This window comes from Tauraco erythrolophus, chromosome 21 (assembly GCF_009769465.1).
Source record: "Tauraco erythrolophus isolate bTauEry1 chromosome 21, bTauEry1.pri, whole genome shotgun sequence".
NCBI classification, from domain to species: Eukaryota; Metazoa; Chordata; class Aves; order Musophagiformes; family Musophagidae; genus Tauraco; species Tauraco erythrolophus.
The window spans coordinates 1001497-1014494 of NC_141485.1; the positions used below are offsets into that span (position 1 = coordinate 1001497).

At 46.9% G+C, this 12998-nt stretch overlaps 2 protein-coding genes across 13 annotated transcripts in view; one reads left to right on the forward strand and one right to left on the reverse strand.

Moving 5' to 3' along the window:
- The window catches only part of NLK (nemo like kinase), a 64591-nt gene extending 57500 nt beyond the window's left edge, over positions 1–7091 (reverse strand). The window contains exons 1-2 of one of the 2 annotated variants that reach the window (XM_086624795.1): positions 7070–7091; positions 5496–6521 (exon numbers count right to left, since the gene is read on the reverse strand). In XM_086624795.1, coding sequence (XP_086480921.1) covers positions 5496–5953 — 458 coding nt within the window. In that variant the 5' untranslated portion in view covers positions 5954–6521; positions 7070–7091. Of the gene's footprint in view, positions 1–5495; positions 6759–7069 lie in introns of those variants that run through there. The other variant, XM_086624796.1, reaches the window with a different exon arrangement.
- Positions 7092–7692: 601 nt separating this feature from the next.
- Positions 7693–12998, forward strand: part of LYRM9 (LYR motif containing 9) — a 32544-nt gene continuing 27238 nt past the window's right edge. For 2 of the 11 annotated variants that reach the window (XM_086624585.1, XM_086624577.1), the window contains exon 1: positions 11530–11564. Coding sequence is in view for 1 of the 11 variants with exons in the window: in XM_086624576.1 (XP_086480702.1) it covers positions 11523–11564 (42 nt within the window). In the remaining 10 variants the exon portion in view is untranslated. The other 9 variants (XM_086624582.1, XM_086624584.1, XM_086624578.1 and 6 more) reach the window with 9 other exon arrangements.

Sequence of the window (12998 nt, forward strand, 5' to 3'; positions counted from 1 at the left end):
CTCATGGTTTCCTCCAAGAAATAAGTGGATAAAAGCGACTTAGTCCCTTTCTTAGGAAATCACTGCCTATCTGCATCAGATGCCCCAGACAACAGAAAAACTCACTGAAGTATAACACAAAAAGTGGAAAATCAGAAAAGCCACTATTCAATGCAGTGCTCCTGCCTGGGATGGTTCTGCCCGGTGCCCACAGCCCGTTCCAGACAGGCCATAATGGACAAGAGGCCCTGCCCTGCTGGGCAAGGAAAGGCCACAGTATTAAAAAATGTCATCCGTGAGAGGTCAGGAGATGATAATGACATTTATATCACAGCTTCTAATGGGAAGTGTTCGCATACTGGAATGAGAAAGAACTAAAGAGTGGTAATCTTTCTGAACTGGAAATTTCTGTTCCCATTTTTCTGTCACAGCCCACGGATACAAAGCACATGCATCATTTGCAGGGAAAAGCTTCGTATTTACCTACACGAGTGAAGACCATCAGCAAGGCGAAACAACGGTCAGTACACACAGCCGAGTGCTCCAAATATCCCGGGAGGATTTTTTTTCCAAAATTATTTCTATTTTATTTATTACATCCAATCATTTTTGTTGCCCAATACCGAAAGCAAATTTCACTACACCAAAAATCCACGTCACATTGTAGATGTTTTTCACTCTTCAGAATCCCCCGAGTTGCAACTCTGATTAGTGCTGCTGTTGCACCTTAGCCAGCTGGAATATCTGCACTTGAAAAGGCCCTTTGGATTTGTCCTGGATTGGCTCAGTTTGAATGTTTTGTAGGGATCTTCTCTCCGGATAACACTATTGGTGTGGATTACTCCTTCCCGAGCCTCTTTATCCAATCCTGGTGGATATTCTGTGCCATACACCAGAGATATCACTTCCTGCTCACCGTCCTCCGTCGATGCTCAGTCTCATTCACAACGAGAGCTCCAGGATAAACTTGAGTCCTTTTGTATTTTTTTGATCACTAACAAAGAAGTCATTTTAGACGGATACAAAATGTAGGATAAAATAGTTTACATCAAAGCAAACAACTGTCCATCTAAAGGCTAATTAACACAGGGCATTTTCCTAACCTTCAAGCACTGCCTTCCACTAACAGGTGAGTTTTGAGGGACTGGAAAAAGATCACGATACAAACAGCTTTAGCTTAGGAAAAAAATCTCTCACTCCAATAAGTTCTAAAGGGTTTCACAAAACAAAATTTCATAATTCACCTTTTTCTAAATTTTTCATGCTTACCAGACTGGACTTTTGCATTATTATTTGCATTAACTATGCAAAACATCATTGTGGTTCACAGCAATATCAGGCAACAGAAGGGGAACTTGTCCTGCAGTTATTCATACTTTTTTGAAGCTCTAACATCTTTTTTTCTTCCCAATATACATTCTAGAAATTTTGCCAAAACAAATTACCTATATTCCATACTTGCTTAGTATGACATGTTCCTTTAACGTAACAGTTAGGAGATTATCGGTTTATCCCAGAAACGTCTTCCCGAGCGCTGTGCTTAGCATCAGCGTGGTGATAAAACCCTCTTAAAATAGTTCTGCAAGATTCTTTTGATTTTTATTTAGCAAAGACTTCAGTGATTTCAGGGCTTTGAAGGCCAGGAATGAATGGCAGATTTGGACAAACCATTTCTGCCTTTAAAAGTTACGGTAACCTGTAACATCAACAGCCAAACTACTTGGAACTTTATGCTGCTGTTTGACTTCCTGAATAAAAAGTATTAGAAGCAAATAAATTAAAAGCCACACTGCAATTTAAAATTGTATACATCAGGATTTAAAAAAAAAAAAAAAAAAACAACAAACAAATGGAAATAAAACCCAAAAGAATTCACATATCTTTCTCTATGGTCATTTGTAACACATTTCCCACAGAGAGGCCTTTGAACATAGTTTTGCTAATAATAAAACAGATTGCTTGATTTCACAACTTTTGAAGAATGGCAATAACTTTTCAAAATTAGAGACACACATAAGAGAAATACAACCCCCACAGCTTACAGTCATAGTTTCTTATCCCACGGGAGTGGATATATCCCAGCCTGTAAGACATTTTCAGAACATTTCAGCAGCAGCGTGAACCAGCAAGAAACGTGATTCCTCCCTGCCCACCTCCCCAGAAGTTGCACCCCTCTTCACCGGGCTCGGAGCCCTGCACGACAACAGCACGAGCATCTCTTGCAGAGGTATTGAGGCTTTGTCCCTCACTCCCAAAGCTGTAAGCCTTGGCGGGTTCATCAGATATTTTTATTATTATTATTATTGCTGTTAAGAATCCCACCAGATGGCAGCAGCACGTCTCCCCAGCAAACCAGGGAGCACTTCTGCGAAGGACAGCTCCTTATTCTGGGAACAGACACAAGGCTTCCAAAAATCAGATGTGCAGCTTGAAACGCGGGGCACGCAGAGAGTTTGTCACCAAAACTCAAATCTCAGTTTTTTTCCCCAACACTTCAAGAATGTGTTATGGGTGGATACTTAAAGAGTAAATTGCTCTGTTTTCAGCGAGTTGGGTACACAACTTGGTTCTTGGCCATTTGCCACAGCAGAGCACTGGGAAGCAAATGTGGGGCAGGTACCCACACATCCTGTCCTGCTTCGGCAACCGCATCCCCCGTTTTGCCACAGCTCAGGAACACCAGGTCTGGTTTGTGTTAATGTGCACATCTTCTCTCCATGTCAAAGCACACAGAAAGCAGATAAATACAGCAATTTAACGATGATTCTTCAAGAGGTTCTTTTCTACTTTGCCAGTTTGGGTTAAGTTCACTTTAAACTCTACGTGTGGCAAAGGAGACGAGATGCCAAGGAGCGCTGATTCCAAACATCGCGGTGACCGGATGAGTACGGACCCAGTCTGTGTGCACACACACCAGTGGCTGCAACACACGCCCGCAGGAGTTAACGATGAAAATGCTGAAGCACGATGCTTTGGCTTTTCACGAGTGAAAAACTCCAGCAGCACATTAGCTACCTCGAAACATCATCAAGTACCAGACAAATGAACTAATGACAAATTAATTCAACTGCCAAGTCAAAAGCTCTCCCTGCAAGGAACGGGAAACTCCACACCGCACGTACCGACTCCTTACGTGACAGCTAAGCTCAACTGCAGGGTGAGCTGGGTCTTTCTAGTCAATGCCATGACACATCCGAGTAGGAAGACGAAAGACTCCTTCAGATACTCTGACTGTCTGTAGAACAACATCCATTCCCCTCAGAAGCAAGGATCTGAACTTTTCAGGTCTCTGTTAGCGCCAACACATGCTCAGAAAGAGATACAGATAAGCCACAGAATCCTTATTCAAAACTAGATTGGGCTTCATGTTACTGAAAATTCTGCTTAACACTCACACCAAAGTATATATTTTTCACATCTAAGGCAACTTAAACTATAAATATCCAAATCAATGTTTATGTTCAGCTGCATTACCTCACATGGCTAAAATTAAATTACACAGGCATTCTTTTACGTTTTGAATAATCTAAAATTCAGTTTAACTGTTGCTTACAGACTCTTAAATTCAGCCTGCGCTCCCTTGCAGAAGTTGTACGAAATGCCAAAAGCCTAACAGCGACCGCTGAATTCACGCACACGTGAGCAAAGAGGAACTGAATTTCCACCAATTACGTGCTCAGTCTGCACAGCCTCACCGTCCTCCAAAGCCCATCTGACCTCCACGCTTCTGCTTTTAGTTTAGTTTACACACTCCCTTTTTTTTTTTTTTCCCAACTGTTGTTATCTCGAAGTAAAAGCTGTTGTTGCAACTTTGCACGCGCAGTCCCACCAGCGGCAATTCCTGCTCGTGCAGACGCCGTTGCGCGGTGGGGGGGTCTCAGGATGGGTGGATGCTTTTGGCACTGTTCTACCCGATGCCAGTCAAGAGCAAACCCTTCTTTCTACACTTCTTTTTTTCCCCTCAGCATTCTTAATGATATTATGTTTAAATATGCAAGCTTGACCTTTTATTCTAGTGAATATTATGAAAGCAGATCTCTCTCTGTACCTTATTTTTCTTCAAATCAAACTGAGAAAATAAAGACCTAGGACATGTCTAATGTAAACAAAATGCTTGTAGAAACGACAACAAGGTCTGATCTTACATAACAATCTAAATTTATGCAAGCCTATAACAATCCAGTTAAAAAAACTCCATACTTTATCAAAAAACATACGAACAGATGGAAATAATCTTTAGATAATTTTTTATAGCAGACTTCTTGTCAGTTTTCATTCTTTTCTATCAACTTTTATATACTGTACCACAGCGAGAACCCAGCAGTGCCAACGGTACAACAGCACCCCTCTGACTGCCAACACTCGGCGTTTAAATTAACTCCCCAGGCCTTCGGAATCAAGGGACACAGGATCAGCTACACCACTACCCTACGTCTAGCTGGTGCAGCTTGTTCAGCCTTCTCAGAAAACACGATTTTGTTACCAGCATCAGCCTGGTTATGAGTGATCAGCGTTAAGGGCTGGGAGGAAGAAATAAAAGTCCCTTGCTCTTCTTCAGCCTGTCCTGCAAAGCACTTGCTGGTACAGACTGCAGCCACAGTCACATCACACTTCTATTCAGCAAAATTAAAGTATGGAGAGCACCTAAAGCCAGAGAAAGTCCTCTCGCCTGAACGCTGTGGAAGGTCCTGCAGGGGCACGACACAGTTGCACACTTCAAACTTTGTGTTTGTGGCACAGGAAGTGCGCTGCAACACCATCACGGCGTCTTCCGTGTTTCTAACGAGCGTTTTAGAGCACGGCAAACTGGCAACCGTTTATAAAAAAATAACAACATTAAAAAAATAATGCCAGTTTTGCTTCAGTGATCCTGAAGAGCAATAATTACATACGTTGCATTAAGGTGGACACAAAATATATTAGAAGAGATTACGCTCCGCTAACAAAATCCTCTGAAATAGCAGCTGGGGGAATAAAAGGGCCGTGGGCAGCTCTACAGTAAGGCAGAAAATCCCATTTACGCTTGTGAGAGGAGAGCAAAGTTCAGACATTCTGTTTCAGGGAGCACGCAGCGTTCCACCTCAGGTCAAACCATCTCCTAGACAAAGATCTTGACAGGTGACTGAAGAAGGCAGACATTTTCATATGCTCTTAATTTCTAGCTCGAAGTCAGGTCAAAACATACATTCTGATGTTCATTTGTCAACCCGAAACTGCAGGCAGCGCAGCTGAGCTGCACAACAGAATGCATAGAAGGTACAGAAACATGTTGCATTTGCTTCAGAAGAGATGGATGGTGCAGCCTGTTAGTCAGAGGCTGCTCCTCACCGCTCTAGACCTCGTTCTGCCAACAAAGCCAAGCGAAGCCAACTTTCTAAGAACAGAGAAGAACCAGTAACAAAACTGTAGGAAGCGGCTTCCTTGTACTCCGATTCAAATGACAAAACCAAGAATGAATTATGATCTGGTAAAAAAAATGAAAAGGAAAAACCAGTTCCGTTTTTTTCTGTACTCACCAGACAACACCAAAGGCTCCATATCCAATAGGTCTGTCCGGCTCAATGTCCAGTTGCTGCTGGGGATGTTGTGAGTGCTGATGATGGTGCGCTTTAACTGCAGCAGCTGCTGCAGCCTGTACCTGAGCTGGGGCCGCCGCAGCTGGTCCGGGGGCCTGACCCGGTGCCGGTGATGGGAAATACGGCTGCTGCTGCCCTGGGTTCAACATCGCCGCGGCCGCCGCCGCGGCTGCTGCGGCCGCGGCCGCCGAAGAGGCATGCTGCTGCACGGGATGTACCGCAGCGGCAGAGCCTGGATGCAAGTGATGCTGAGGGTGGTGGTGGTGATGGAGGTGAGGAGGAGGGAGGTGAGGAAGGTGGTGGTGATGGTGGTGGTGGTGACCTGCTGCTGCCGCAGACGTACCGCCATTGTAAGCCGCCATCATTTTTGCGTTGGCTGTTGTGCCACAAAGAGACATTCAAAAAAATGCCCTTTGATTGGATAACAACTGGGTCAAGCTGTCATTTGGCCATAAAAATGAAATCTGCTACACTTTAAAAGAAGTTGGGTTCCATCATACACGGCCCACCTTTAAAAACATGGAGCTCAACTGGCCTTATCTCCTCAGGAAGTCAATCAATTTGGAGAATCTCTTCATGTGTGCGTGAGCCAGAGTGCACGAACCCTCTTCCCCCCGCGCCCAGCTGCGGCTGGCTACTGAAACTCCATCCTTGGCCACCTGGGTTGGGTTCTGTTTGGTTTTTTCCTTCACTTTTGGTTTGGTTTTTTTTTTAAATATAAAAAAAAAAGCAATACAGTGCTCAATCCCCCTTCCCTCCAGAAGGAGGATCTGGAGTCTCTCCCCTGGAACACCCCGAGAGGACCGACGCGCCTACCCCCTCCATCCCCACATCCTCTCCATGGATCTCCCAGCAGCTCCCCGGGCGCCCGGGCACCTCCTACATAGCGCTCCCTCCTTTCAGGCACCTGCTCCCTCAAAATAGAGCGAAAAAAAACTTGGGAGTTTGCAACTTTTCGCTGAAGGCCTGAAACACACACAAACACCCACAAAAAGTGAAGAGGAGCGGGGAGAGGGGGGCGCGGAGCGAGGGGGAGGGCAGGGGGGATGGCAAGAAGATAAAAATAGGCGGAGGAAGAGAAAGGGACGGGGCGGCAAAGCAAACAAGGGAGGGACGAGAGGGAGAAGGGGCGAGGGGAGGGAAACGGGAGCGGGGAAAGTGACAAATGAATGACAGGGCAGCGCGCGGGGCCGGGGGATAAAGAGGGGCGGGGGGAGGCTGCGATGGGGGCGGCGAGGGACGGCGGCGGCGCGCTGACAGCCGGACCCAGCGCCGGCGGCGGGCAGCGCCTCAGCGGGGGGCGCGGCGGCTGCGGCCCCCCCCCCGGCGGGGCGGGGAAGCTCCGGGGCCGGGTGGGGGGGGAGGGGGGGGGGGTCTCCGCTGCGTGCGTGCGGCAGGCAGAGGTGGGGGGCGGCGGGCTCTCAGGCCCCCGCCGCGCAGCGCCGCTCCGCCCCCCGGCCGCCGCCGCCGCCTCGGCCGCCCGACCCGCCGCCGCCGCCGCCGCCGCCACTCACCTCCTCCCGGAGCCCCAGCGCGGAGCGCACAGCGGGCACGCGCACCCGGCCTGCCCTCCCCCCGCCGGGCCCCCCCCCCCCCATGCGGGGCGCGCGCCCGACACCCGCCCGCAGCCAATCGGACCCGGCCCACCAGGCTCCGCGAGAGCCGCCCCCACCCAATCACCGAGCGGGACCCAGCTCGGCCGGCCCATAGGACTCGGCCGCTGCAGAGACTCCCTGGCTCAGTCCCGCCCCCTTGACCCCCACCGCCCAATCACCGCGCGCCTCCGCGCCCAGAGCTTGCGAGACCCCGCGAGATTCCCTCACCTCATACAACCCTCACCTCGGGTGGCCCCGCCTTCTTCACCTCTCCTGCCAATCACATGGTGCCGCTCCAGCCCTCCAGCCAATTGACTCGCCTCTTAAGACAAGTCCCGCCCCCAAGACCTGCTTTTTGCCCAATCGCAGCTTCCCATCTAATCCAATTAGCCAATGAGGAGAAAAGAAAGCCAGAAAAGGGGTTACTGGGCCAATAGTACTCGGAGGCGAGGTGGCGGCATGATTGACAGCTCTCCTTACGAGTCATTAGCGGTGACGGGGGTCAAAGGAGCCGTTGCTCTTCAAATCGCAGAGCGAGGCGCTGGGTGACGGACGCGGAAGTCGTTGGTGCGCCTGTCTGCAGGCGGGCGGCTGGCCAATGGGAGGCGGGGAGCCGGCTGGTGAGCGGCGCGAGGGGCCAATGGCGCTGCCGGGGCGGGGTGAGATGAGGACGCGGCGGGGCGCGGAGGTCACTGTGGGCGCTGAGGGGCGGCGGCGGGAAGCGGCGCGGCTGGGCGGGCCGGGGGGAGCGCGGCGCAGCCGAGGCGGGAGCGCGGGAGGCCCTTGTGCCCGGCGGCGGGGCCCCCGGGGCGGCCCGGGCGGCGGGGGGAGCCTCTCCGCCCGCCCGGTGCCGCCCGAGGGAAGAGGAGCGGTTTCCTGAGGTAAATGCGCTGCCTCAGCCCCGCGCTCCGCAGGACGGTGGGTGCTGGCGCCGTTCTCGCGCCAGGCGCCTGCCCGGCTCGGCTGGCGGAAAGGCGGATGCGCTCTGGGGACGGGGTCTGGCCTGGGATGTGTGCGGAGTTGTTAAGTTTTTTTTGTTTGTTTTTTTTTTTTTTTGGGGGGGGAGGGGTCTTTTCTGGGTTCGTTTTGATTTTTTCCTGCTGTTCGAAGGCCGCAAGGCACCCGCCGGTGCGGGCGGGGAGCGCAGTGCCGCGGCTGGGGCAGCTTCCCCCTTCCCTTAGCTGAGGAGGGGGAACATAAGAAGTTTTAGGTCTTTTCAGCGACTGTCTAGTCGCGAGACTCTGGCCAATTCTCCTCCGAGTCCGTCGTTCTGAGGCTGACTGCAGCGTGTTCATTAACGCTCAGAAATTCTGCTTCAAGCATGAAGCACGTGCTAACCGAGGGCCAAATATCCCTTGTGGTTTGTTGTTTTAGTTCGCTGATGCCATTAACCTGCGTGCTTGGGGAATGCAGTGTGGTTTTTAATGCGTCAGTGTTCCCTAAAACATAGAGATTAATAAAAACTTGACGATTTTAGCACTTTCCACTTTCTTATGTGAATATTAATCGTATCTGATGAATAATTTTACTTCACAAAAACTCGTAGTTATCCAAACCTTACCCATGATGGTAGTAGAGTTAAATTGAGAGTGATGAAGAGGTTCCTTCCTATGGTTAAATTGGGTGAGCAGTTCCAAAGGAAATAAATGACTGACTGAATTTGTACGTGCCCCTGTTACAGGCAAGCTGACAGTCTTTCCTTTCTGCCTCTGGTTCCTGCCTGAACAGGGAAAAAAGACTATCAGAACTGCGATAGTACAGCTGCATTGCTGAAGCTTTACCAACAAATCCCTGACGGCACAGGATCTAGTACTGTGGTCTGTCTCTTCTGTGTGTCTCTTTAAAAACTGAATAATATCATTGGACTTCATGCAGTGTAGAGGAAGGGAGACTATAAATGCGAAAGCCTGTTGTGTTTCTGAAGCTTGAGTATAAAATCTTGCTAAGAATGGATTTTGGGGTACTTTTGTTAGCTCTTTAAGAATGTAAACAGGAAAAGTCTTACAGGAATTAAGACAGGATTCTTTGTTAAAACTGTTTCTGTTGCATTTTGAAGTGTTATTAGCTAATATTCCAGTCTGGAAATACAGTAGAGTTTTGCTGCTATGTCACAGTTTTTAAAACAGAGACTTCACTTAAAAAAAAAAAGTAAGCAAGAGTAGATTTGGGTTACAGCCATTTCTTAATACTATGTATTGGAAGAGGAGGCAGAATACTTAGTTAGAACTTGTATTTGTAGCTGTCTATTTGAAGTTTTTATTGAAGTTGATAACAAACTGCTAATGTGGATATGAATGCGGCATGCACTGAGGATTCTTTTGGTCTCTGCTTCCCCTCAGGCTCTGGAGAGGTATGGTGTGGCGCGTGGGATGATGGAAGGAAGTGGATAAAAGTTGGATGGGTGGGCCTGGGAAGTGCTATGAGGACTGGGAGGCTTTTAAAGCTCTCCCACACGCTTTCATTATGGACCTTTTTCTTTCTGTTACTGCAAAACCTTTCCAAGTAGTAAAATCAAGCGATTGCCTAATAATTGTGTGGAAACTTGAGTTCTAAATGTGTTTGCAGATTAATGTCTCAGAGGCATTATTCAAGTCCAAATATAGAGTGTCATCTCAGTTTTGTGTTTTTTTTTGTTGGGTACATTACTGAGTTAATTGGATCGCATGTCTTTAAACAATTGATTTTTCAGTAGAGTTTAATTTTGACTGGTGTATTGGCTGAAAGTCCATCATCTTCAACTGCATGCTGGGAAGAGAAGGGAAGGAAGACACTATGTGCCTTGTTCTTGCCCCTGGACTATATTGAATTCATGGTGGTAAACAAAGTGTTCAGTGATATAGAAAAAGGCAACTTTTTTCTAGCGTAAACATAAAGTCTGACTGCTTGTTGAGAAGCATTCATGGACACATGCAATTTTGGTGACTGGTTTAGGAGCCTGATCTCTGTAGGATCCTTGGAGTTACGGGGTAGAGACATACTGCATTGCTGCCTGGAGGAATATGCCTTAGGTGTGTCAGGACATCACTGTAACATTTATTTTCCTGTTGACAATGTGGAGCCTTTAGAGAGAAGCTGCTGACCAGCGCTGTTTGCTATTAAGCAGGGTGGTTTTACCTGCTCATTTGTGCAGTGGATAGGGAATAATTCAGGCCTGGATCTCTGGTAGTGTATTTTAAAGCTTTGTGTAGCCATCTCCCTGGAGCCTATTCTTTTAAGTATTGTGCTTGTGAAAAGAAGGGGATTGTATCCACTTCTCAGTAGTGTTTAAAGCACCTGTTTACACTTCCTCATGAGCAAACCAGTTTCCAGTTAACCTGAGAAGTTCCAGCTGAAGCTCATGCTGTTTCTTTATCCTTAATACTTTAAGGAAGGATCAACACATGAGGATGTTACATATGTGCAGCTTTCCATTGCAAGTATCACATGATGCATTACAATATCATGAATGCTGCCTGTATTTTTATGAAAAACAGACTTTAAATAATAATACTGCAGGGAAACTTTTGAAAAAGTTTTATATTGTTTATTGATGCTCTTTTTCTTTATGATTATCATCAAACACCAACAATCTCAAGGTTTTTGGATAGAGGTTGTCTTTAGTAAATGTCAAAGAAAAAAAGGAATCAGTTCCGTGAGCTCAGACAGCATTCAGTCTGACTGCTTAGTTATGTATTGCCACTGAGTGATCTGGGACAACGCCTGGGTCCGCTCTTTGGGGAGTAAGATTAGTTGCCTGAACCAGAGCACTGTATCCAGCATAGTTTCTTCCCACACACCTTTATCTAAACTTACTGACTTCCTGTTGATTTGTCATACAACCTTTTTCTGTCAGGTTTAGTGAACCAAATCCATGGTGACTTCATTTTTGGCTGTACATGAGTAAATAAGTGTCTTGTCATATAAATAACTCTGAAAGTGTCATTAGACACTGTCATGCAGGTGAATTTTCAGCAGTGAAAGCAAAAGAAGTGAACTGGCTTGCAGTCCTGGCATTGTCACCAGTTTGACTGGACTACAAGGCACGCTTTCCAATTTCTGTGTCTGTAAAGTGTAGGTGAAATCTGGAACCTGCATCGTTTATTTACTTTAGTTCAACCAATTGCTACAGCCATATTATCGGTCTTTTATTTGCCCTTTCCAGTTGAACCAGCTCTTCTCAATGGGGTGAGACTGGTGAGATGGTAGCTGAAGAGATACGCTTATCTCGTGTGTCCATACGGAGTTGTACCAGATGCCAGCGTTGAATGGCCCACCCTAACAAGTCTATCTTCCTTCCACACTGGGTTATGAACGCTTTTAACTGGTGTTCCTGGCCTCTGTCATGCTGTGAAGCTTAAAACTCAGTTCAGCTGCTTTTTAGGCACTTCAAGCTATGAAAGCTGAGGGGCACAAGATCCAGTTGATTCATACGAAGGTATGTTTAAGGAAAAAACCTCTTAAAAGAATATTAAGGAAACATGAAGCTTGCAGACAAAGTGCTCAAAATCTAAATGTGTCACTCGAATGTGCCGCGTACCAGTTCTGTGGATCACTCCTCCTGGGAACAGGGCTGCAGAGCGAGTTAGTCCTCTGCGGTTGTCAATCAGCCCTTCCTTGCTTAGTGCCTCTGTAAGCAGCATAAGTCTGCTGAGGGGGAGCTCATTGCAGAGCTGGCTCGGAACTCTGAGCAAGAATGTTTTGTGAGTAGTTCCCTGAGCTTGAGCTGCTTGATGAGTGAGCTGGCAAAATCTAACCGTAGTAATTTGGACTGGGCAGGTGGAGACACTGCTCTGGATCCTGCCAAAGCCTTGTTTGATTGCAACTAATTTGTCATCCTCAGTGATGCGTGGAGGTATGTGATTGGTGACTCCTGCTGATGGAACATGACAGGTCAATTCTGATCCCTTACTGGTGAAGGCAGTTATTCATGGGGACACGCATCTGTCTCTCACTATTTTGTCCACAGTGAGAGTGCTGTAAAGCAGTAGCAGGCCTGTGTTGGAGTATCAAACACTGAGTGCTGGTATACCTCGATTTGTCAGGCACTCTTGGCTAAAGTAATTGAAAAACTTCATAGGAAAGTAAACACTGTGCATTAGAAACACAGGGCACAGACTTGTCCCTTTTTGAAAGTCTACTGTGTCAAGCTTAGTCTTCTCTGACTCTTAGAGATTTGTTTTCCCCTTGGATTTGCCACTTGCTTTGCAGGGGTATAATCTTATGGAAAACAACTTGTAATCAGCCAGTTCTGTTTCTTTGGTGCTGCTCAGCAGTGTTTAACCGTAAAATTCTCCACAAAAGATTGTGTCATTTTGCACAGTATAAAATGTTACAGTCCAGTTCCAGACATAGGCTTTGAGGGTTTTTTTCTTGCACCACAGAACTAGCTGTGAAAACAGGACTCTTGGAATTCCGAGTCTTTTGAATTAATGGTTGAGTATTGTGTGTAAATGTCCTTCAGCAATTACGTATGTAAGGTTTTTTGGTGCTCCTTTAATGCAGGAAAAAGTAACACTAAGTGGAACAAAGAGTAATAAAATGCTTGCACAGATTTGCCTCTGGTCTACAAAAGAGGTTCTCTGAGCTGCACTATTGATAATTTGTCACGTGGGTGTTTGACAAGCCCACACTTACCTTGATGTACAACTCTGCAGATAGTCTTCAGCATTCTGTAACACCCTGGTAATATCTTATTCATAAATCCTAAAGCTGAAGCCCTTAAGGTGTCATAAACACAGTGCTAATGCCTGTGAATTTGAGGGGTTTTGTTAATCAGATAAATATTGTGATCTTAATAAACTGTGGTCCTAAGATACAGCAGGATAAACATTAATATACATCCTAAGTATCCATAGGATTAAAATTCCTG